General features: G+C 43.6%; 1 protein-coding gene across 1 annotated transcript in view; it reads right to left on the reverse strand.

Moving 5' to 3' along the window:
- The window catches only part of LOC124267850 (metabotropic glutamate receptor 8-like), a 157,550-nt gene extending 138,160 nt beyond the window's left edge, over window positions 1-19,390 (reverse strand). Inside the window, exon 1 of the mRNA XM_046702841.1 lies at window positions 18,961-19,390. Coding sequence (XP_046558797.1) covers window positions 18,961-19,390 — 430 coding nt within the window. The remainder of the gene's footprint in view (window positions 1-18,960) is intronic.
- Between the last annotated feature and the right edge of the window lie 7,858 nt (window positions 19,391-27,248).

Below are 27,248 nucleotides of genomic sequence, written 5' to 3' on the forward strand. Positions count from 1 at the left end.
TGATTCGAAGTAATCGATAACCGGACAAATGGACGATTTGTCTACAACCATTTTGAAATGTCTGTTTTAATGAATTTCACAATTTTCTGCCGTAGACAACACGATTTTTGCTGTCTTTTTAAAAATTTGGAGCAATGACTAGGTCAGGCAAACGGGTATGTGTGATATGAGATACAGTCATGGTGCGGTGCTTGTTATACGACTGGCTGGTTAATCACAACAGGGGGTGATGTTATAATGAGGTGAGAGTGAAATATGGGATACACCGTCTCTGAGGGTAATTGAGCATCGTGACAGGGTATAATTTAATAAACCTCTCACTTCCGCTGTCATCCCTATCAAACAGCGAGATTAACACTAAATAATACGGAAGTGAAAAGGACGCCAGTAAAAACCTCTCTTCCGATCCCTACAGCCGCCGGTCTTCTAATGTAACCACTTCTGTCTCTGGTCCGCGGGAAGCTTAGAAATAAGTGAAATATGTGCAAAACACGGGGCTCCCGGTAATGAATATCATTTGACCCTACAGCCTTGGTCGATAAATTCCAATAAAATTCACATCAATGAATGCTATCAAAAACACATAGCAGCACTTTTATCCATTTCGTAATTGAAATATTAAGCCGTCTTCTGGTTGGTTGATTTACGGGCAAATGTCACAGTGTAGATTGGGCAATAGGGGCGAACAGAAGACGCACCTTGCCCCCGGAACGGGTTGGCACACACAAGAGAGTGGGTCAGTGTGGGTCAGTTCTAGGGGATGACGTGACACACTGCTTGGAACTCACGTGTAGGGGCTAGCCACGAGGGTCCAAAACTCTCGTTGCAATACAAAAGGGGGAGTCTTATGTGGATCCATGATATAGGTAGGGAGTAGGTCGGTGAAGGGTTGTCCACCATTACGCTTACTGGATGAGTGAGTTTCATGGCGCTACCCAGAACATAGCACTTTGTGAGTGGGTCTTCCATGGTCAAACTAACGGATGTTATCGGATAGAGGAATGATCAGAAAATGTAACTGGACATCTGATCCAACTACAAACACATGACTCGTGAGGGCCTGTTTGTTTGTTTGTTTGTTTGTTTTTTAGAGAGTTGCTTCAGGAAAATACTACAGACACATTTCCTTCTTTATTACGAAAGAATTGGTCACCTGACGTACGGACTGAAAGAATTGTGGATAAACCTGTTCGGCTTCTCGTTTCAGAGGAGTTCTCCGACAGTGGCCGAGGCAGTGACCGACAACAGCATTCTGTATCTGCCGAACATTCCAGTCCCATCCAGAACAGTAAAAACAGGGTCCGGGCTGCATTATAAAATACCACCGCTGTAATACGATGATCGTAAGTCTATGGTAAAGCATGAGTCACGATCACCTTTGCACTGACGTGACTTTGATGAATGGGGCCCAGGACACTACAGGGTATAGCTCTCGGGGTTTATAAGTTGGAGTGTGTTGAAAGTAATTCATCTGATGCTTCAGCAGGGCCACGGGGGATTAAACTGTTCAAGTCCCGAGTTGTTCCTGTTGTGTCTAAGACGAGGGAACTGATCACGGGTTGGAGCTTATTTGTAGTGATCATATGTGATCAAAGCGGTTGTAGGGCTGCTTCTGTAGCTGCCAGAGAGAATGACGTGCACGCACCTCCAAGTTGTCGAGAACTCGGACATTGGACCTTCCGGAATGGAAAGAATACCATGTAAGTGTCAACAGAAGTGGGCGTGGCGTGGCGTGGCGTGGCGTGGCGTGGCGTGGCGTGGCGTGGCGTGGCGTGGCGTGGCGTCTAATGTAGCCTGTACCAGTCAACATTTCAGTCTGCCAGTGTTATACATGGCACTGCTACCTCATCTCCTCGGTTGGACAAAGCCGCCATAATTCATAGAAGTAATTGTTATATGTTCTTTGAATAAAGAAAGTTTGTTCTGGACATGTGTTACTGATCTGTATGATATGTGTTACTGATCTGTATGTCAACTCTGAAATTTTCTGCCCGTTTTCCAAAAAACGCCAACACGTCACACAACTCCATGGACAAGTTTTCGTCCATTTTGTTGGTGTGGGGAGCACGCTACATAAACTTTTGTTGCAGTTTGAAAATCTGGAACCGTGGGTTTACTATTAAAGATATGAGATAGAAAGTGTTTGTTCCCTCTGTAGCAGGCGGTGGCAGAAGTCTTGTGGTTAAAGCATTGGCTATTTCTTCACCTGGGAACACTGTGTGAAGCCTATATTTGTTGTTATCTTTGATAATCCAAAAAAATTATAAAATATTTAGAAAATCTATAAGAGTTAAATGATCACGATAGGCACCAATAATATCAAGCTAGCCTCTCTGGAAAAGTTCTGTTCGGAAACATCGAAGTCCGAAGTACACGAGAACATCTGCAAATCTCATATAGTAGTCATTCACCTCTCAGCTTCCAATACTTCCCTTAATTGCTGGGAGATTTGTGGGAAATCCCTGAAAGGCAATATTGATAATTACACCCAGATGTGCAGACAACACCTGGTAGTACGGCCGTCCATTGTCCCAGACATATTGAGTTTGGAAACTGCCATGGTGGTTACCACAAACACTTATCTGCCATGGTGGTTACCACAAACACTTATCTGCCATGATGGTTACCACAAACACTTAACTGCCATGATGGTTACCACAAACACTTAACTGCCACAAACACTTAACTGCCATGGTGGTTACCACAAACACTTAACTGCCATGATGGTTACCACAAACACTTAACTGCCTGTTACCACAAACCTTAACTGCCATGGTGGTTACCACAAACACTTAACTGCCATGGGTCATTACCACAAACACTTAACTGCCATGATGGTTACCACAAACACTTAACTGCCATGGTGGTTACCACAAACACTTAACTGCCATGGTGGTTACCACAAACACTTAACTGCCATGATGGTTACCACAAACACTTAACTGCCATGGTGGTTACCACAAACACTTAACTGCCATGGTGGTTACCACAAACACTTAACTGCCATGATGGTTACCACAAACCTTAACTGCCATGATGGTTACCACAAACACTTAATAACTGCCATGATGGTTACCACAAACACTTAACTGCCATGATGGTTACCACAAACACTTAACTGCCATGGTGGTTACCACAAACACTTAACTGCCATGATGGTTACCACAAACACTTAACTGCCATGGTTACCACAAACACTTAATGGTTACCACAAACACTTAACTGCCATGGTTGTTACCACAAACACTTAACTGCCTGCCATGGTGGTTACCACAAACACTTAACTGCCATGGTGGTTACCACAAACACTTAACTGTTATGGTTACCACAAACACTTAACTGCCATGATGGTTACCACAAACACTTAACTGCCATGATGGTTACCACAAACACTTAACTGCCATGATGGTTACCAGAAACACTTGATGGTTACCACAAACACTTAACTGCCATGATGGTTACCACAAACACTTAACTGCCATGATGGTTACCACAAACACTTAACTGCCATGATGGTTACCACAAACACTTAACTGCCATGATGGTTACCACAAACACTTAACTGCCATGATGGTTACCACAAACACTTAACTGCCATGATGGTTACCACAAACACTTAACTGCCATGATGGTTACCACAAACACTTAACTGCCATGGTGGTTACCACAAACACTTAACTGCCATGATGGTTACCACAAACACTTAACTGCCATGATGGTTACCACAAACACTTAACTGCCATGATGGTTACCACAAACACTTAACTGCCATGATGGTTACCACAAACACTTAACTGCCATGGTGGTTACCACAAACACTTACATTTCGTGAATTATACAGCATCACCAGCCATTGCAAGTACTGCTTCACACTGATACAAGACTCTGTATCGAAACGTCGCATCATCCGAATAAAGAAGTTGTTCACCCATAAAATCTTGTCCTTATCTGATTCTCCAACTTCTTAACATGCCACTCAAAGAAGAAATCACCAGCCATTGTATTCCAAACAGAGCCACGGGGTGATAGTGTGAGTTTCATTTTACGCCGCTTTTACAAATATTCCCACAATAACCGGGACGGCTTGACGCTTAAAATACCCTCTAGGCTACCCCATCGCCCACACACACACCACACACACACACACACACACACACACACACACACACACACACACATAACACACACCGTCAGAGAAGAACACATCGATTATCTGCACACATTCTAACACACACAATTACACACCATGGTGGTTTATGAACATCACTTAATACACATGATACCGGGTGTTCACGGAAATAACAGTGTGTCTTGTTTGGGTGCCACAAACACTGGAAGAGGGTAATATGAACTCATCGTGTGTACAATATGTATTTCAGAAAGCTAAGATAGAATTCATTTCCCAAATAAATGTATAATTTATATGAATTAAAACAAGCTGAAGTAGTTTCAGTCTCTTTCAAGAACTGACAAGAAACTTTAAACGCAGATCATGTTTTGTTCAGAGGTAACAGGGGCGGACAACACTAAATCAAAGTGAACGAATTCTGGCACTTCCTGTATTTTGCACTGCGCATTTATCAACGGAAGGCAATTACTAAACTATCTATAGTCAATAATTGCAATCCATCGATTGTTCGATGCATCGTTACAGCCCCAGTCGTAATGTATCAGTAGCACTCTTCACTCACAAAATGGTTGATGTAGATGGTACTTGATGGAAGCTGTCTCATAAGAACATCTACGTTTATCAGGTGGCGGGGGGTTCAGTGGTACTGCAGATGTCATGGCTGTCTCAAACCGGATGTCATTAAACCGGAAGGAGCATGACCTCCTGATGAATGTTAGCCAGAGGCCTTGCACTCTCTGGTGTAAAGTCGTCTTGCATCTGATGTGTCCTTCCTTACCATATATCACTTCATAAACACTATCCGTCAATCCGATAACCTGGATGATCTCAACAGTAATAGTATCGTCTTAAAGGGTCTCGTATAACAGTGGAGTTTAAGTTGATAACGCATGGTTAAGATGTACGGAGATGATGTTCGTGTTGATGATTGACGGGGGAACTTATATATGTTGTTGATATGGTAGACGCCATGAAACGATGATGTAGGGTGACGGAGCTGGTGATGTTGCCGGAGTTGATGACGTCATTGGAACTGAAGCCGAGAATAATGTTCCTTTCCCGTGAGCTCAGATCTACGAATCATAACAGTAATAGTTTGGATTTAACCTCGTCTTTTTCTCCACAATCGATATTCTCTGCCAATGATCACCCATTACCCCCATCTCCTACAGTATCTCCATCGACGACCTCGCACCGCTACACACAAAACACACTCGAGACAGGCCATGTGGATACAGTCAAAGACCTTGCCATCTTATATCACATCCTCTCCCTCATCTTGACTTCTTCACCAGCTACTCGTGCTGCCACCAGTTAATGGAATATGGAAGCTAATTTCACCAACCCCTCTACTCGACAACCTATTCAATTTCAGTCCAAGGTGAAAGTAATTCAGATGATGTCACTCCTTCAGATTTATATCACCTTCTACAGGAATCGATCCCCAGCACCACCCACCATTATGAGCCATTTATCGCTCCTTCTATAGCCTTAATGCCATAAACATCTACCTTGCTATATACAAATCTCAGCCAGAAGTTAGTCATTAGACGTAGTTAAACATTGCCGTAAGGGTGTGATTTCAGCTGGTCTATCTTGTATTGTACATATATATTCTAACATCTCATCAGACAAACGTTAGCTATTCGCGGCGAACAGGATTGTGTCTTAAATAAATCTATTTTGTGATTGTGGCTTTGGCACAACCATTTCATTGTTGTCTTTAGGATGAATCTATTTCATGATAAATATCCCTTGATGACGTATCTTCCTGTAGATAATTGTTGGGTACATATATCTATTCCGTGATCCTGTTTAAGATGAATAGTTACTTCAGCAGTGGTGAAAGGATGCATGTATTTCCAGCGTTCAAGATGCATCAGGATATGTCTTAAAGGTCGTGTCGTGAACACTGAATCACTCGAACAAACGTGTGGATTTCTCAACTGATTTGCCAGTGTCTTAGTGTCATCGTGCTCACATATCTTTTCCAAGGGCTCGGAGGTAGAGGACAGGAGCAAATCACAGAGTTGCAGACTGGCTCTATATGGGAATATATCTAGGTATATTAGCACTCTACTCCACCTCGTAAATATCATCAGTTTGTTAAACGACCAAGAACTTTATTACTTTGTGCATACCTCCAACACCAGGTTAAACCAAACTCAGTGAAAAGTAAAGGACCAACAATACAGACGAGGACAATACAAAAACCTTTACAAAACACTGTAAACATACAATGCGGACATCTGAATCTTGACATACCCTATCTTGAGCATGTCTATGTCCTGTAACCATAGTTACACACCCTCTTGTGACCGGTGTCCTCTATGTCCAGAGCGGAATTGGTGACCATACAGTGAGTGAGTGAGTATGGTTTTACGCCACTTTTAGCAATATTCCAGCAATATCAAGGCGGGGGACACCAGAAATGGGCTTCACACATTGTACCCATGTTGGAAATCGAACCCGGGTCTTCGGCGTGACGAGCGAACGTTTTAACCACTAGGCTCCCCACAGACCCTGTCCATATAGTACATACCTATCGTAACAGGTAACACATGACACTTGGATGGTCGTACTGTCACTACTGGATATAAATGGACTTTTAGTGATATACGTTGAAAGGTGCAGCGTTAGACATAACACAACATTCAGTCACTCACTGCCTCCAGAAGTGAGCCGACACATAACGATGACATGTGTCACAGCAACGTGGTTGTCAATGACGTCAACAGGCCCGACAGACTGCAATCACCGGGGATATACATGATGGATCCGTCTGCAGGACGGAGCAACAGGCGTGGTAGTAGACCACGTTACATGACCACGCCGCTTGTGTCCACGATTCATCATCAGCCAACATGATATTACCCTGGACAGTTCTGGTCAGTGATTCCTGGAGGGTACAGACGCTCAGTGTTCTACAAAGGGGCCTTTTCTTCCTGTGGTGTCGACAAAAAACCCGAGGTTCTGTTTTGTGGTATTTTGTGAACCAACAGACCAGGTTGCAATGTTACATGGTCGTGAAGAATGGAGATTAACTTTAACTGTTTACTTCACCAAAACAAAATATAACTTAAGTTGCACAAGGGAAAGAAGCGTGGCGGGCTCTACGTGCTCATGGCGAGATAGAAGTATTGAAAACAAATAAGACACTTTCTAGTGAGGTAATGATGTGAGCGAGTATACTTTTACACCGCTTTTAGCACTATTCCTGAAATAACAGGGAGACCTCCAGTGAGTGAGTGAGTTTAGTTTTACGCCGCTTTTGGTAATAGTCCAGCAACATCACGGTGGAGGACACCAGAAATAGGCTTCACACATTGTACCTCTGTGGGGAATCGGGGCGACCTCCACAAGTGGGTTCAAGGCTCCTATGTGAGAAGTAGAACGTGGGTTGTTCGTGGCGTGAACCGTAACCACTGTCTAGCCTATGTCATATACTACTGTACGTGATCGTCATCCTGAAGTGGACATGGTCGTGTGTGCGTGTGCGTGTGCGTGTGCGTGTGCGTGTGATGTGCATGACATGACCTGCCCACGATCTGGACAGTGGTATCTGCTACTACCTAGCTCAGCATACAATGCGGCTCAGTTCACAGTATATTAATGTTATGTAACCTGATACCAAAGCAAACACATTTCGCTGTCCGTACATTGTATGTCTTACAATATATCCACACCATTATCAAACAATGATATACAACTCCTAGACAAATATATTAAGACGATGCTGATGTCGCGATATACGGTCACATCAAGGCTGTCACGGCAGCGCAGTGATCTACTCTCAAAGACAAACACTCGGCCATTAAATGGAGCGTTATTGTATCGTTGATCATGACCCCGTGGCTGTGGACACTTTGAGCCATCAGCTGGACACCTGATTTCACCCAAGTAGCGCTTAAAGGGCACCAGTCGAGACAGGTCTGTTTGCATCAGGAGAATGTAATACGTTCGTCAATGTCTCAGTTAGCTTCTGTTTAACATCTTAATATAACCGGTGGTCTGGCTGTGTTTTCCCCGGCGTGGTAAATCAGCGCTGTAGCAGACATGTGAGTAGTTTAGTTTAGGTACTTAAGTAATATAGTCTGTTTGGTTAAATAGTTCTGGTGTGATTAGTTAAAATCAGTGTCACTGACGGACTAATGGTGGTGTGATTGCTATACATATAGTGTCTGTCTGTCTGATTACATGCCCACTGGCCCAAACCGACGGGTATCAGCTTCACATTAGCAGTGTCTAGAAACCATTTGTTTAGGCGATGGGATAACGTGTTCGGAATATACCTTTGAACTGATAATCAGGAAATGCTTTTGAAAATTCGAGAAAACCAGATATGTTCCGGATATAACTCTGACCTTTTTAGCCCCAATGAACTCTTAATGCCGAGAAAAAGATAATATACATATGTGTTTGATAGTGACTAATGTTAAACGAACAAGAAACGGTGACGGTGATGTCTGTGATGCTGGTAACAGAGTCGTGTTCTTGCGTTTGCAGCATTTCCACGAGAGTCTTCAGTCTGGTAACATGTCGATAGCTTCTGTAATGTGTCGGTTATATCCGTGTGTGTTTCATGTCCGGCAGTTTCGGGTGGAAGACCGACCAACATGCAATCAATCTCAGGTCAGGGCAATGGCTGAAACATGTTTGCCACGTATTTATATTGAATAAAAGATGTATTCCATATAAGAATATTAAGTAGAACGTAATGTGATATTATATTATGTTTACTATACAGATTAGACGGGAATTACTATATAGATTAGACGGGAATTACTATATAGATTAGACGGGAATTACTATATAGTTAAGACGGGAATTACTATATAGATTAGACGGGAATTATTATATAGATTTGACGGGAATTACTATATAGTTTAGACGGGAATTACTATATAGATTAGACGGGAATTACTATATAGATTAGACGGGAATTACAATATAGATTAGACGGGAATTACTATATAGATTAGACGGGAATTATTATATAGATTCGACGGGAATTACTATATAGTTTAGACGGGGATTACTATATAGATTAGACGGGAATTACTATATAGATTAGACGGGAATTACAATATAGATTAGACGGGAATTACTATATATAGATTAGAATATAGATTAGACGGGAATTACTATATAGATTAGACGGGAATTACTATATAGATTAGACGGGAATTACTATATAGATTAGACGGGAATTACTATATAGATTAGACGGGAATTACAATATAGATTAGACGGGAATTACAATATAGATTAGACAGGAATTACTATATAGATTAGACGGGAATTACAATATAGATTAGACGGGAATTACTATATAGATTAGACGGGAATTACTATATAGATTAGACGGGAATTTGGTATTAGAAGATCGCAAAGAAATTTGAATGACTATCAATTCTTCACATGTCAATTGCACTAAATATTAATGATCTTTGGAAAACTGAAGAAAACATTGTATTAACAGCTTAGACTGAGTAGAAGTTCAGTTCAACGATACAATTTTGATAAGTTTGCAGATAAGTTAAATATTGAATAGAACTGAAACGACTAGATATTAGTCAGCCTTATTTCAGGACTAGACAGCACGTGGTCTGACGTACTGAGGTTACTAGAACTTTAAACGATAAACACATGGATGGAGATTAACTAATGATTTGAATGATAAAACATGTTGGGAGACGGATGTGTTTTATGTCAAACTTAAAGAAAACATCTACATGTGTATATACGGAAGTTGTGTAAACCATATCTGTATGTATTTCGTCATTACATATCGTCCGTGATGTCAATGTTAAAAAGTGCATCTGAACCCGAAACTCAGATTGAATATATTTCTTAAATGTAAATCGTGTCCCGACAAATGAAAGTTGCCTTCGATTGGATGAGGCGCTGTATAGATGGCAGACCAGTATGTGGCGGACTTAAATTACTTTTTCCAGAGATGTTTAGAGATCATATCAAGCATCTTAATTTACATACATCACTGTGCTGTGTGAAAGGACTACGATTCCACTTGACTATCTATGTAGCCCCGAGTTATTTCCTTCAAATCTGCGAATGCACGAGAAAGAATATGTACATGGACGTATGGTAGGGTTGACGACAGTGACGTCTCAAGGAGCAACTACAGAAGCAGCTTCATTACCTCGACAGCCGCGGGAACGCTCACCACAAAGCCAAGTCAAAATGGCTCCTGGATTTCAAAACATGACAAATCAGTCAGATTCACAAACTTTTGTAAAAGCGGTGCCATCATCCTCGTTTGTGCCGGAATTAAAATTGCTCTTGGGCGATTGTGACGGAGAATATTAATTATTCCTGACTAAGCGCCATTGTTGTGTGGTGGCGGTGTTGGTGTGATGGGGTGTCTAGTTAGCCAAGCTAATCAGGGGCTACTGCCTCGCCTTTGTCTCTTTCCCCGTCGACCATTTTGTTGTGTTTTCAGTGGAAATAGTTGTCAGAAAAATAGTCTAGGCAAAGAAATGATGAAAGTGTGGCGGTACAAGCTGGAACTGTTTGTATCACTATTTTAGAAGAAAAACCTTCGAGCGTATAAATTGCATTTTGACAGTAAAAAGGGCCATAGCGTGAAACGAAACTTTGATGTCAGTTGATTAGATTTGTAGGCCGTCGGGTCTGCCCCAATGCCACGCAGTGCGTTCCTCGTACTTGTTCATACCTTACTGATAGTGGATCCAAGTCCGTCACCTGTATCATCCGTCACATTGGTCAGTCGCCATCGTCATCGACATCGTCATCGTCATCGTCGCCATCGTCATCGACAACGACAACATGATAAACGTTGTTTTGAAGTTGTTATTTTTAGCGTTTTTACAAATAGCTGCCGAAGTATTATCTAAACTCAATTTGTCAAACTTTGTTACATGTAAGGATGGCTGCAAAGAAAGAATTAATGTCCCGGACAATTCAAACTTCCAAAGTTACGAAGCACCTCGACATCTGGACCTGCCTCTGCCGTGATTACCTCAGGCCACAGTGAATCACGTTCCTCGTCACGGTCGCCACATACTGGAAGCACGAGCCGGAAAGACAGAGGTATTAAAAACACATAAAGCATTTGCGATTGTTCTAAGACTTCCCATAAAGCACTTCTAATTAGCGCCCTTAAGAACAGAAAATCGGATCTATTGTTCCTGGATCAGAGGCGTGAAGCATTACGTCGAAACTAACCCGTTGATAAATTATAGGTGCATCATTGGCTGCATGTTGGGGCAGAGCCTGTTACCTTGACAACACTGACTAAGGAAAGGGGTAACCATGGACGGGAATCCTGGAACAGTCACTGTCTTTAAGCTGCACGACATGGGGGCCTTTTTGGGTCATGACATTAGCTTGCAGAGTTACTTCCCTTAGCCTCCTCCTAGATCCGCTCCTCTGTAAGGTTGAATACCTATATCCGTCGTGTTGATCCTCGGGCGATCAGCACCTCGCCTTTCTTGCCATCATAGCGATAAATGTTGAAGCTGGGCATTCCTCGCAGTTACTTAGTTGTAACAGAGCTTTACTTGGTTGTAACAGAGCGTTACTTAGTTGTAATAGAGCTTTACTTAGTTGTAATAGAGCTTTACTTGGTTGTAATAGAGCTTTACTTAGTTGTAATAGAGCTTTAGAGTTTTACTTAGTTGTAATAGAGCTTCACTTGGTTGTAATAGAGCTTTACTTAGTTGTAATAGAGCTTTACTTAGTTGTAATAGAGCTTTACTTAGTTGTAATAGAGCTTTAGAGCTTTACTTAGTTGTAATAGAGCTTTACTTAGTTGTAATAGAGCTTTACTTAGTTGTAATAGAGCTTTAGAGCTTTACTTAGTTGTAATAGAGCTTTACTTAGTTGTAATAGAGCTTTACTTAGTTGTAATAGAGCTTTACTTAGTTGTAAGAGAGCTTAAAGTGACGCAAAGCCAAATCACACGCGCAAAACTAACACGATTACTAAAAACATATTTACCTCGCGTAAGTTAGACAACATTTTCAACATTAACAATTTTCAACTTAGAATTAGCCACAGTTCAGCAAAAAACTAAATATGTCTACATACGTCAGATCCGTAATATCAACTGTTCGTCACTTACATCACATGAAAACGGCAACCCCCACAGCCTCCGAGGTCTGTGTAGGATACCCGTGCAGGCTATTATATTGTAAGGCTGGGGTGAGGCATGTCCTCTACGGAATGTTCCAGGTGCCACTATGACGGAACAACATCGTCTAATACGATCAGAGGATACGACATCAGAGGATGTCTTGTTCATAGAGTAGGTTCTTGGTTGCGATGGAGATCGGTGATAACCGGTGACACATGTGAACATTCAACTATTTCAGCTGATCCCTCACTGATTCTACATGCCGAGTGGACCGCCGCCATGCCCAGAGATTCCACTCACTCCTTTCCGTGCTGGAGATGTCACGCAATTCTTCCTGGGCACACTCGATACTTACTGCAGATGACATTTGACATGTGACCTTCGATATGTCATGTCAGCAGCGACTGATGTCAATGTGATAACCGGTGACACATGTGAACATTCAACTATTTCAGCTGATCCCTTAAAAGAACATAAAATGGATTGCTTTTCTATTTTCGAGTAAGTCATATAAAAAGTCCCCCCCCCTTCACATTATTGGAAAAGGTGGATGAATATATAACTAAATATTCTGGTCTTAAGTGTAAAGTATTCAATCGACCACAGATAGTTCCGCCCTCAATGTGACCACATGCAGGGTGTCATGTCTACCAGTGTCAGTCCGTACAGATTGTTAGCAAGTAGGGCTAGTGTGTTTATTACTGACATGTCTGTGAACCTAATCTGGTGGATGTTCCTGGAATATCGGTCTCATTACAGTCCATCCGATGTTCAGGCAGATGAAGACAGCAGACCCACCATGTCGCACCGTAAACACCGTGTGGTAACATGAGCAGTGATGACCCATTGAGCTCACAGGACCAGATCAAGATGATCGAATTCTCTCAAAGCATATACAACGGCATTAAATGTTATTTGCTAACGGTAGTTGGACGTGGTTTCATTAAACCAAAGCAATAACATCCGGGATCGGCAGTCGAGAAGGCACCAGCACCGTCAGACATTTTTACCATCCTCCGCAACGATCGTGCACAGACTGGTCCAGGACTCCGTTTGTTCCCGTAACCTGCAAGAAGCCATTCGGCTTGTCTCGAGTTAACAAAAGTGATCACTCGTTGGAGCGTTATTGGGACGTTAGTCTGTATTGAGATTATCTAAAATTTTGTTCAGATAAAATATTTCGTAAATGTTTATTATTTAATTTGACATGAAACAAAACGACACTGGGGTAGCGTCCATTCCTGCTTGACAACGGTACAAGAACCTGTATCGAAATAAAAGTTGTTATCCATAAGGTTTGTTCAGTATTACATGCTCATCGTGCTGACAGAGAGGCACACTTTTAGGAGAGATTTCGTGTGATTATGGAAAGTGTTTTGTGGCTGTGTAAAACGCTGAGTCAGCTTAATGTGGGGGAAAGTGTAGCAGATATTCATCACATGGATGACACCCATGAACTAGGTGCTGATGAAGTATTATATTCAGGACGAGGCTCCGATTCCACATAATGATCAGCCCGTTCTCGCGATTACAGCTAATTACGGTGCCTTTGAACACTGAAGTTCTTCCCTCTCAGACCATATTCTCTAAAGCCTATTCTGGAACATAGATTCCCGACTGTCGTAACGCTAAGCTCTCATGGTGGGCACATATTTCTGAGGCATTTGACCTGATACAGGCTGTCAGGCCTCATCACGTCCATCTGCAGGAACACCTGTCCTTGACTTAGGGACGCTCTGGAGGTCAATTGTTCAAATGATTTAGTGAAAATTCACAATATAATAACAGTCATAGCTTTGTGTGAGATTTGTTATTAAGCCCGGGGTAATTTAGTTATCAAGTGTATTCATCTAGCCAAGTATCGACGTTCATCGAAGACTCCACCGATCAACCCCTTCATAGGTGGTTCTAATCTGTTCTTTCCGTTTAGAAGTCAGAATGCTTTTGGGAATACGAAAAAAATCTTAAGGCTCACGCTGCCACAAGGCAACACCACTTCCTTGAGATTCCGTGTAAACCTGCAGATTAGGACAACCCACCTACACACAGGAAGACGTTCAGGTCAGAGTGCACATCTACACCTTGCAACATCTACATAATGGTGGGGACAGAAATGGCCCCAACACAGGGCTTGTCTCCAAAGATATAGATATATTGTCTCTCCTTGGGGTTTCCGAACACCGTGATATCCCCATTACACCCTGACAGCTTCCCTGCAGCCATCCCATTACACATCTACACCTTGTTCCCACCATCATGGAGCAGAATACGTCCCCAGTACAACTGGTTTGTCTCCCCTGCATATACAGGAAGCTGTCATATAAATCACTCACATTCCCACTATAAGAACATGATTCCGATACAGCATCCTTGTCCTACTATATGGGTTCCTTTGGAAGAAATGGGTCCTGTAACTACAATACTGTCACAGTAGCGTTACACCAACATCATATTCCAATATTTGTAAGACAATATCCCCGGTACACCCTGCCTGTATCCCAGTGGTAGTTCTGGGGATGGTTTGGTGTTATCTCTGTGGTGCGCTATGGAAGTAGTAGAGATCCTCAGTACACCAAGACAACGTGTGGTTCCCAGTCTACCATGAATGACACACTGTTGTTCAGATAGATCCACAGTCCACCAGTCTACGTCGTGAACTGTACCGTGATAGGATCGTTGTTAAAACCCTAATGGTTTGTTTGAGGATATAGATGATTCGTGGTGGTAAATTACTGATGACAATAGTGAAATAGCATTCACTTTCACGATGTTCATACCAGTTGATATATCACGAGTATTTATTCATAATACTCAGAGTTTCTCAGGGAATGATTTAACAATTGATGGAATGGTAAGGACTTGAGCCGTGTGCACATACCGAAATTTCAAAACGAAAGTTGTGCCATTTATACTCCCGTATTGAAACTGGTTTTGGTTATTTTGTTTGTTTTCAGTATCAACATTAGTGAATAACATTTACCCATCATGGAGCTTCCGGAAGAAGAATTAAGATGTCACTGAGTGGCTTTCTGTCACCCGTGTCAGACATAACGTAACAATAGTAGCCTTGCTTGTAGAAAACCCAAGCGATTCAGTCTAAATGGATTCACCAACGTCTTGACATAGTAACTATGAGTGCCAGCTAGCATTTCACGTAAATGCCACTACTTCTTTAAGATGAGGCCGTCTCATCCCGAGCACCCCTCCTCAGACTGGGTAATTGCCCGAGTCTAGGCCATTTACAATTTCCTGGCACTTTCTCTAATTGTATTCTTATTGTATCTTCAATGTAGCGTTCGCTGGCCTGCAGACTGATGATTAGCCTGTTGATTGTGGCTTTACCTGCCCCGTAAGTCTACATTCGGATGACATCCCTGGCCTCTGAGAACGCTGGAGTAGTATATCCTGTCAATCAGATGTCGAGAAGCAGGTTCAGCGCATATTCTTTATGTTTTATATCAATCACGACATTGTTGATGGAGTCGGTCTCATTATTTGGGTTACCTGTTTGTCATTCAGTATAATAGACTTGTGTTGTGTGTCAAAAGACTTGGTTTTAAGACTGTATTAATTGCCGACCTCTACTATCTTATCCTCTATGTGCCTTCAATCAGGCCACCAACACAGCCAACAATAAGTGAGACAGCGTGATTTAACTTCGCTTCGAACACTATAGCTATTCTAGCCCGGCCTGTCTGAGTAGGCTGGGACGAGTAGAACTCTGGGGGACAGCGAGATGTTTTTAGACAGATCTACTAATTACATGACAGATAGTGATAGCACGAGTACACAAACCATTGAAGTTTAATGACAGTCAGCAATATTTTCAAGTCATGTCACAAATCTTGGGCAGAAATATATGTTGCACGATCCAACCAACATTCGCCACCACTCGGCCCTTGCCGTAACTGAAAAAAGGGTTGTCCGGAATGTCACGTGTGGGTAACGACTGATTCAATTAGGGGAACTCGTGTGAGCACTGAATCTTCATTATAACGGCTCTAGCAACCAATATGGGGCCCTAGTGGCCAATGGGTTGAGCTTGACGCTCCATCGAACAGTATCTCGATTTCACCTTCACTTGGAAAGAAATCACGAAGTCAAGAAAATCTCAGAGGTCTACAACTTTGTTGAAACCCCGGAGAATGGGTATGATGGTGACAGACCTCGAAACATAATCGGGTGAACCTGGGTTCGGACCAACGGACATAGGTTTGTCGTGTCCAAGAAACGCAACTCTGCATGATGAATGTGCAGAGCATTGGAGGATCCAGGGGTGTGTGTGTGTGGTGTGTGGGGGTTTGTGTGTGTTCGACAGCCCCCACCCACATTGAAGGGATCACATTGGCGGAGTCTCTTTTCAAAATTCCTGGATCCGCCCATGCAGAGCCTATGACAAAAAGACGCCGCTTTTGTAGAAAGTGAGCGAATTATTTCAGTGTTTGGTAAAAGCCGTGATGCAGGTCTAAGACAGTTGCCACGTTGATGCTGCAAAGGAGCATTGGCATTGTTCAGTGCAGACAGATAATCAGGGCAAACCTTGGATTTAAACCCACATGATGATTATCCTGTCACGGCCTAGGGACATCACTCTGTAGAGGGCGTTGTGACGCATAATATCAGTATATCAGATCCATCTTAGTGTAATAAACCTGAATGCATTGTCTTATTCTACAATGGTTATGATAATTCCATCTTAGTGTTATAAACCAATGCATTGTATTCACAATGGTCAGACAGGAGTATATCAGATGATAATTCCATCAGATGATAATCTCCATCTTAGTGTAATAAACCTGAATGCATTGTCTTATTCTACAATGGTCAGACAGGAGTATATCAGATGATAATTCCATCTTAGTGCAATAAACCTGAATGCATTGTGTTATACCTGAATGCATTGTCTTATTCTACAATGGTCAGACAGGAGAATATCAGATGATAATTCCATCTTAGTGTAATAAACCTGAATGCATTGTCTTATTCTACAATGGTCAGACAGGAGTATATCAGATGATAATTCCATCTTAGTGTAAGACAGGAGTATATCAGATGAAATTCCATCTTAGTGTTATAAACCTGAATGCATTGTCGTATTCTACAACGATAAGACAGGAGAATATCAGATGATAATTCCATGTTAGTGTTATAAACCTGAATGCATTGTCTTATTCTGCAACGATATCATCACAAACAACACCCTAGTACTAGGCAGCACTCCCTGTCCCTGCTAAACTGATGCAGGAGGTACATCGGATAAAATAGTCATTGTGTGCTAGACCTTGGGACACTCATCTCGTTTGGTCTGATGTGTCTTCAAATCACGTCCCACACAAACCCTATTCACGGATCCCTCGCCATTGATTTTTTGGATCTCGAGACACTGTAGCAGAAGCTTTGGCCAGCTTGTCCACAGCGCGGAGTGTTGGCCACAGCTATGGGCCTATAGTCGAGCAGGCTGTCCTACAGCGCTGATGTCGTTAAAGGTGCCAGCTCCTTCAACGTGTGAGAAGGGTCGTTACAGCAGGGGCTGTATTAGTTGCTGAAGTCCCGCTAATCGACACATGTTGGAAAGTAATGTGAATTAATTGCGCTAGGTACCAGTAGTATTGTCAGGCCCTGTGGGATTAGGCACTGTTAGGCCTGAGAGGGCTGGGTGGTGTTTATGAAGTAGGAAAGTCCCCGTTCTTTGTTATATAGCAACGAGAAGAATCAGCAGATGGCAGCAGTCACTCGGTATTTTCCGCGGAACATATTCATCCAATCTCACGCAGCAGAGATTGTCGTAATGCTTAAGCTCTGCTCCTTAAAAGGTTTCTCATCGATTTCTATTAAATTAATAACTGAAACAATACATTATTTGATTCGAAATATGTCTTGTTTTGTGTAACGAAGTCTATAGGGAAAAACAGCTGTATATGTATTAGAAAAGTACATAGACAGCACTCAAACCCATTGCAATAATGAACCAATCGTTCAAACTAGTAGCAACCTATATATGACTCAGTAGATCGAATTTGCATCAGAGCAGAAATACTTTTAAAGTTGATTGAGATCTTCTCAGTAAGAATCGTCACAGATAGACCCTTACTCTAAGGTTAACAGTACAACGAACAAGCTTCCCCATCCCGCCGTCAATTGGAGGAACATCCTCTAGCATCGTGTCAGTATAGAACCATCCTCATATGCAGCCTCTTACACACGTCCAAACCTCCAGATGCCGTGAACGTTTCATCAAATCGCTATAAATATTGTATATAATTCTAACACGTCACGATAACTGCCAAACAGTGTTTGACAAACATTAATCAAACATGAAGAGGTGATCTGGTGGTTGTCAGTATCGAGGTAATAAATCTAATAACACACTTGTCGATAACGTCATATGTCTGTTTCCTCGTTTCTCGTGGTGTTCGCGAGAGTTTGCTGTACAATCTGTAACGTGCTCCAGTGAGATGTATGTTGGATATTACTATCACTCCTAGGTCATTGGCCGATCCATCGTCTTATGTTTACGGCTTACTCTATCGATTATATGTGGAACAATATATACCACTATCTACGAATCAGATGCATTATTGATCTGGTTTGATATCTCAAGGTAACATGCAGCGTATACTAATGATCATAAACGTCCATTGTATCGAATGTAAACATTTATTTCAAGGAAAAAGTGAAGTGATTAAATTAAAATTGTATGAAATTTACTTACCTCTGATAAAATCTACAGCCTGCTCTAGGCCGTATATATCCCTGTCACAGTCGTCCTTGGTGAGGATTCCAAGACGAATTCCGGGTAAAATATCGCTTTCGTTGCTGTTGATGTAATCCAGGGTATATAACATCGTCTCGAGAGCCTGTATCCCACCCTGAGCCATGATACGTCCACACACCTTGTCCTCACTCCTTGCATGGATCATATGCAACGCTCCTAAGACCACGTCTCCAGCGACGACGGACGCTAAGTCCCTGTGTGGCCAGGTGTAATTTTTATACCTCCCATGAATCTCCATCCGTGTCCCTAAGTGCAATCCACCCGGGTTCCAGTCCGTGGCTTGGAGCATCACACAGCGGAAGAACGACACCAGGAGTCCATAAAGGACTACCCGAAAACTTCCAACACAGGAAAAGTTAGGGGTCATTCTCCAGAGCATTGCCTGCCAAACGCACTCTCTTGAAGACTTTGAGCTCCGAGCGGAGGTTGCGAGCGCTCGTCGGTCGGTAGCGCTTTGAGAGACGCCTCCAAGACTGGCCTGGCGACACTGGCGCACCGGTTCTGATTGATCTGCAATCAGGACTCGAGTTTGGTCAGACCGTCACTGCCAGTCCAACATAATCCATTTGTTAAGTTGCTTCGAAAATTTGAAAGAAAAAGATCACAGGACATGTCTGTGAGAGGCCCGGGGGAACCTGCTGATGACGTCACGAACATAGCGTTCATTTGCCAGCGAATTGAAGACTTCCTCTTCTTAAATTTGACCACCCCTCTCGACCAGTGAAAAGTGCTCCAGAATCTACTTGATTAACCTTCTGACTTTTCCTTCTCCCAGTGACGCGTGAACACTGACCACTGCCATAGAATCTTTCTACGCGAATAAACCGTAAAACGGACCAATTTAAACGCTGACCAGTACAACGTTGTGTTTGACATGGTCAATCAAGTAATGCCAGGATCTGTCTACATAGATGATGGTTCAGTATTAGGTAGGGCGAGGGTTAAGAATTACAAGGGGTGAAAACTTGATAACTTCCAATGGATAAGTGAATAACGTCAGTTCAGTGTTAGGATGATAGTGAAGTTATATGCACGATCATGCATCGTAAGTAAGCTTGTTTGACACAGGATGGTTACAGAAGCTGAGTAAAAACACTTGACTTGCAGCAAACGGTTAATGGGAAACGCATATTAGCCCGCAAACACTTTAATTAATTGTACCAATATATCTTGTGAGTCGCTGGGAGATGGCGGGGAGGGTCGTCAGTTCTGCAGGGAAGTGGATGTGGTGTGTCAGGGAGGGGCGTGGCTGTGTCTTCACGGTATCGATCTGTGACAGTGGATGTCAACGCGCACGCGGAGAGAGAGAAAGAAAGGAGTAAGGGGAAATGAGGGTCTGGCACGACGCCAACAAGGAGAGAGAGACTGTTGGAAATGCACGGGGGTGAAAGGTGGGTGGTGGAAGGAGAAAGTTATGACGTTTTGGATTGGAAAGGGAGAAGAAGGGAGTACGAATGAATGTTAATACCGTGACACGGAAAGGGGTGTGGGGACACGCTAGGCTGGGGTAACGGGAGAGGGACACGCTAGGCTGGGGTAAGGGGAGAGGGACACGCTAGGCTGGGGTGAGGGGAGAGGGACACGCTAGGCTGGGGGGTAAGGGAGAGGGACACGCTAGGCTGGGGTGAGGGGAGAGGGACACGCTAGGCTGGGGTGAGGGGAGAGGGACACGCTAGGCTGGGGTGAGGGGAGAGGGACACGCTAGGCTGGGGTGAGGGGAGAGGGACACGCTAGGCTAGGGTGTGGGGGAGAGGGACACGCTAGGCTGGGGTAACGGGAGAGGGACACGCTAGGCTGGGGTGACGGGAGAGGGACACGCTAGGCTGGGGTGAGGGGAGAGGGACACGCTAGGCTGGGGTGAGGGGAGAGGGACACGCTAGGCTGGGGTAAGGGAGAGGGACACGCTAGGCTGGGGTGGGGGGGAGAGGGACACGCTAGGCTGGGGTGAGGGAGAGGCTGCGGGGTGAGGGGAGAGGGACACGCTAGGCTGGGGTGAGGGGAGAGGGACACGCTAGGCTGGGGTAACGGGAGAGGGACACGCTAGGCTGGGGTGAGGGGAGAGGGACACGCTAGGCTGGGGTGAGGGGAGAGGGACACGCTAGGCTGGGGTGAGGGGAGAGGGACACGCTAGGCTGGGGTAAGGGAGAGGGGGACACGCTAGGCTGGGGTGAGGGAGAGGGACACGCTAGGCTGGGGTGAGGGGAGAGGGACACGCTAGGCTGGGGTGAGGGAGAGGGACACGCTAGGCTGGGGTAAGGGGAGAGGGACACGCTAGGCTGGGGTGAGGGGAGAGGGACACGCTAGGCTAGGGTAAGGGGAGAGGGACGCGGTAGGCTAGGGTGAGGGGAGAGGGTGAGGTCAATTCAGAGACAGAAACAATCAGAGGTTGGATTTAAAGTAGAAGAAAGAATGGGAAACATCGGAATTAAGGGGGGGGGGGGAGATGAGGTAGACAGTGCGCATGTATTTCCCAAGGAGAGGGAGAAGATATGGGGTGGGTACGGGGACGGGTGGAGAAAGGGGACATACAGTGAGGGGAAAGGCTGGGAAGGAGGGAATAATTAAAGAGAGTGATACAGTGAGAGCTGCGGAGGAGAGATGTTTAGAGACAGAGGTTAGGGAGAGAGAGATTGGGAAAGACGGAAGTTTGGGAGAGAGAGATTGGGAGAGAGCAATAACGAGACAGACAGAAAGATGAAAGAAATAGCACTAACTATGTAACTCAAGGGTTTTCAAACAGGTTATAGACATTTTGGAAAAAATATTAATATATTCTTTTATACTCTGATCAACCTCCAGCATAAATAAGGAACCTTTAAAGCCAGGTCCAGATTATTCAAGAACTGCTTGTCTGGGTAAACAGAACCAGCCGACATATTCCAGTGACTGTGCAGGTTATGAACAGCCAAGCGCGTGTGGTGCGGCTATCAGTCAGGCTCCTCATCGACCACTGATACATACTAAAGCTAGTTATAGACGCCAGTCCTGTGGCACATGTAGATAAGTCCCACTACTTGCACGGGAATCTATCTGGCCTTATCTATGATGCTGTACTAATGAGGACAAGGAATCTGATGCTACAAATTAGGTAGAATAAGTGAGCAAATTGATTCTTTGTTGGGGTAAAGTTTTGTCAGTTTGCTGATACAAGTGAGTGAGTGAGTGAGTTTAATTCTACGCCGCACTGAGCAATATTCCAGCTATATGGCGGCGGTCTGTAAATAATCGAGTCTGGACCAGACAACCCAGTGATCAACAGCATGAGCATCGATCTGCGCAATTTGGAACCGATGACATTTTGTCAACCAAGTCAGAGAGCCTGACCACCCGATCCCGTTAGTCGCCTCTTACGACAAGCATGGGTTACTGAAGATCAATATTCTAACCCGGACCTTCGCGGGTATTGCTGATGCTAAGCTGAAAATAGTTATTTAGTTTCAAAAATCATTTTTGTATATTAGGTCAACCAAGTGAAACTCAAGAAGTCGTCTGCTGTGACCTGTCGTCTGTCGTCTGCTGTCTGGTTGTGAACGTCTATATTGTGGTCACCTCCCCTGAAGCGACAGGGTCTCTGAAGCAGGAACGTGGTAGGAATGATCCCAGCTAGGGATCTCTGAATGCTGCTCACGGAATTTCGATCGGAATTCAAACTCGACAGCCGTTATTTCTTCATAATTCAAGTGTATTAAAGAGTCTGGTGGGTATATTTCTTAAATTGACTGTAGAGGTTCCCGGTGGTATAGGCCATACAGCTGGTTGAGGTGATGAATGTGCAAATGTGCAGTATACCAGCTATACCACACAGGACTCGGAGTAGACCGGCAGTATACCAGCTATACCACACAGGACTCGGAGTAGTCCAGCAGTGTACCAGCTATACCACACAGGACTCGGAGTAGACCAGCAGTATACCAGCTATACCACACAGGACTCGGAGTAGTCCAGCAGTATACCAGCTATACCACACAGGACTCGGAGTAGTCCAGCAGTATACCAGCTATACCACACAGGACTCGGAGTAGACCAGCAGTATACCAGCTATACCACACAGGACTCGGAGTAGACCAGCAGTATACCAGTTATACCACACAGGACTCGGAGTAGACCAGCAGTATACCAGCTATACCACACAATACTCGGAGTAGACCAGCAGTATACCAGCTATACCAGGACTCGGAGTAGTCCAGCGGTATACCAGCTATACTACACACTACTCGGAGTAGACCAGCAGTATACCAGCTATACCACACAATACTCGGAGTAGACCAACAGTATACCAGCTATATCACACAGGACTCGGAGTAGTCCAGCAGTATACCAGCTATACCAGGATTCGCAGTAGTCCAGCAGTATACCAGCTATACCAGGACTCGGAGTAGTCCAGCAGTATACCAGTTATACTACACAATACTCAGAGTAGACCAGCAGTATACCAGCTATACCACACAATACTCGGAGTAGACCAACAGTATACCAGCTATATCACACAGGACTCGGAGTAGTCCAGCAGTATACCAGCTTTACCAGGATTCGCAGTAGTCCAGCAGTATACCAGCTATACCACATAGGACTTGGAGTAGTCCAGCAGTATACCAGCTATACCACACAGTACTCGGAGTAGTCCAGCAGTATACCAGCTATACCAGGACTCGGAGTAGACCAGCAGTATACCAGCTATACCAGGACTCGGAGTAGACCAGCAGTATACAGCTATACCAGAACTCGGAGTAGTCCAGTCTGGACCAGGATCATCAGACGACAAAACACTCCATATGATCATCAGACGACAAAACATTCCATATGATCATCAGACGACAAAACATTCTATATGATCATCAGACGACAAAACATTCCATATGATCATCAGACGACAAAACATTCCATCAGACGATCATTCCAGATCATCAGACGACAAAACATTCCATATGATCATCAGACGACAAAACATTCTAAATGATCATCAGGAGACTAAACATTCCATATGATCATCAGACGACAAAACATTCCATATGATCATCAGACGACAAAACATTCCATATGATCATCAGGAGACTAAACATTCCATTTGATCATCAGACGACAAAACACTCCATATGATCATCAGACGACAAAACACTCCATATGATCATCAGACGACAAAACACTCCATATGATCATCAGGAGACTAAACATTCCATATGATCATCAGACGACAAAACATTCCATATGATCATCAGACGACAAAACATTCCATATGATCATCAGGAGACTAAACATTCCATTTGATCATCAGACGACAAAACACTCCATATGATCATCAGACGACAAAACACTCCATATGATCATCAGACGACAAAACATTCCATATGATCATCAGGAGACTAAACATTCCATTTGATCATCAGAATTCTCTACAAGTAGTCGATTCCTTTATGGTGTTTAGATTAATTACTTCCAAAGAGTGATTACAGTGTTCGCCAAAGAGTGCGCGTATCCTACCGGAGCAGTTACAAACACACGCAAAGGCATGTCAATTGTTTAGAAAGCAAGAACACAGTGATGTGTGATGACGTCCTGTCAGACAAGCTAACGACTGACTACCAGATCCGCTCTTCAGACAAACCTGCGATATTAGAGAACCCAGAAACTCAGAATCATAGGTTCGAATCCCTGATGGCCCTGAGTATGTTTTCCTGGGTTTGTAGGCACCACATGTTGGTTTCTTGTCAGTGGTAAACTCTTGACGTAATTGGATTATTGTTCAAAGGGAGTTATGCCCAGTTTACTGCGGTTAGAAACGTGCCTGTTTCATGGACGCGTGTTTTGTTGCTTGTACCAGGTGAGTGATATATTGACCATTGATACACTAGTAGGTACAAGCGTCCATGTAGGTAACAGACACCTACGGTTCTTACTTACCGATTGTCTGGACCCAAGGCACGAACCAGCCATGTACATGTCTCCGGGTAGCCTCGCTATTAGCCAGTGTAGATTGATTGACGTTTATCTGTGTTCGTCAATTTCACCCCCGACCGCTTCATGTCACAGGCACTCCAGCGCTCACAGCCGATCGACGACACTATCACGCAATCCTTACAAAGTTGAGTTGAGTTGAGCTTTACGTCACATCGGCATTATTCCAGCCATATAGTGACGAGAACAAGTCTGCATTAATAAACATTGTAAGTACAGAGTCAAAATGAGTTTTATTTCAAAAACATATATTCATTACATTGTCATTTAAAAACAGAAAAGTCATAGCACTAAATTTAAAGGCAGGCAATTTGTTAGTCACATTACACAGTTACAATTTATGATACAGATCAACTTCCCTCAGGTAGTTCACTATCAGATGAGCGCTCACGCGGGAGAACAGATCTTTCAGATTTGTTGCATCATAATGTGAGTCCCTTGCAGACGATAAGTCCACACAGTCAAGCAGAATATGCTTGATGGTGAAAACCTCATCGCAAGAGACACACATGGGGGGGTCCATCCCCATCCGTTTTCAGCAGATAGTCATGAGTAAACCGACTGTGGCCAATACGACATCGTCGTAAAATTACCTCATCACGTCTTGACTGACAACCCAAGTAGGTATAACCAATTGTTGGCTTCAATTCATACAGTTTATTTCTTCCTACTTGAGTGTCCCACCCTTTTTGCATGAGGTCCCGAGTATAGCTTTTGATAGTGGGTTTGAAATCACTGTACGGGATCAGCAGTGGAGATAAGGGCTTGTCAAGAGCTGCTTTTGCTGCAGCATCGGCTTTTGTGTTACCTGCTATGCCGACGTGACCCGGCAACCAGCAGAGGACGATGTCACATTGGCCAGTAGAGAGGTCGTTGTAAAGTTCTAAAATGTCCAGAATGATTGGGTGACTTGAAGTAACATTTTGAAGTGCTTGAAGGCAAGATAATGAATCTGTGAAAACGATGAAGTTTTTGGAATGATTCTGCTGTTTAATATAGGTCAAAGCTGAAAAGATAGCTTTGGCCTCGGCAGTGAAAATGGAACTGTTGTCGGGAATCCTAGAGGAGACAGTCTTGGATCCAATGACTGTAGCACTGGCAACTTGGCCCTCATCCTTGGATCCGTCTGTGAAAATGGATCTATGGGTGTCATACTTGGAACGTAACTGGTTGTATTCCTGCTGGAACACCAAAGGATTTGTTTCGGACTTTTTGAGTTTAGTGAGGGTAAGATCGACCTGTGGTTTCACCATCTGCCAGGGTGGTGAAGACAGGAGTCGGTAAGGTGCTATGATATTGAGATCAATTTTAGCTGCAGATATGTGTGGTTGAATTCTGATTCCAAGTGGTGGAACCAGGCTTGGCAGTTTAGGAAACAGGTTTTCATAGAGAGGGTTGAAAACACAATTGTATGCTGGATTGGACTGATTTGAACGTAATTTAGTGATATATTGCAGTGAAAGTTTAATGCGGCGTTGTTCAAGGGAAGGTTCGTTAGCCTCTGCATATAGACTGTCTACCGGAGAGGTCCTAAAAGCTCCCAGGCAGAGCCTCAGGCCTTGGTGGTGGATAGAATCTAATTTTTCTAAATTGCTTTTGCAGGCTCCACCATAAACAATGGAGCCGTAGTCTAGTTTAGAGCGAACCAAAGATCTGTACAAGTGAAGGAGGGTAGTCTGATCCCCTCCCCACTCTGTATTTGAAACGACTTTTAGTAAGTCCAGAGCCTTCAAGCACTTGGTTTTCAAATATTTTATGTGTGGTAAGAATGTCAGGTGACGGTCGAATATGAGTCCCAGGAATTTGGCCTCTTCTACTACCTTGATGGGAGTACCATCTAAAGATAGGTCTGGATCCTTGTGTGGTTTGTATTTACGACAAAAGTGAATACAATTTGTTTTGGATTTTGAAAACTTAAAGCCATTTTCATTGGCCCATTTTTGGATTTTGTTAAGGCAGAGTTGTAGCTGCCTTTCTATTGCGTGCATGTTCTTACCACGACATGAAATATTGAAATCGTCCACGAAAAGGGACCCATCAACACAACTGTTCAAGACGTTAGTGAGGCTGTTAATTTTGATGCTAAAAAGGGTGACAGACAGGATGCTGCCTTGAGGGACGCCCTGATCTTGGTGGAAATAATCAGACAATGTGGAACCTACCCGTACTTGAAATTGTCTGTTGTTTAAAAACTGAGATATGAACTGAGGTAATCTGCCCCTCAATCCAAATTCATGTAAATCTTTTAAGATACCATGTTTCCACGTTGTATC

Source organism: Haliotis rubra, unplaced genomic scaffold (assembly GCF_003918875.1).
Source record: "Haliotis rubra isolate DU_JTF1 unplaced genomic scaffold, ASM391887v1 Scf134, whole genome shotgun sequence".
NCBI classification, from domain to species: domain Eukaryota; kingdom Metazoa; phylum Mollusca; class Gastropoda; order Lepetellida; family Haliotidae; genus Haliotis; species Haliotis rubra.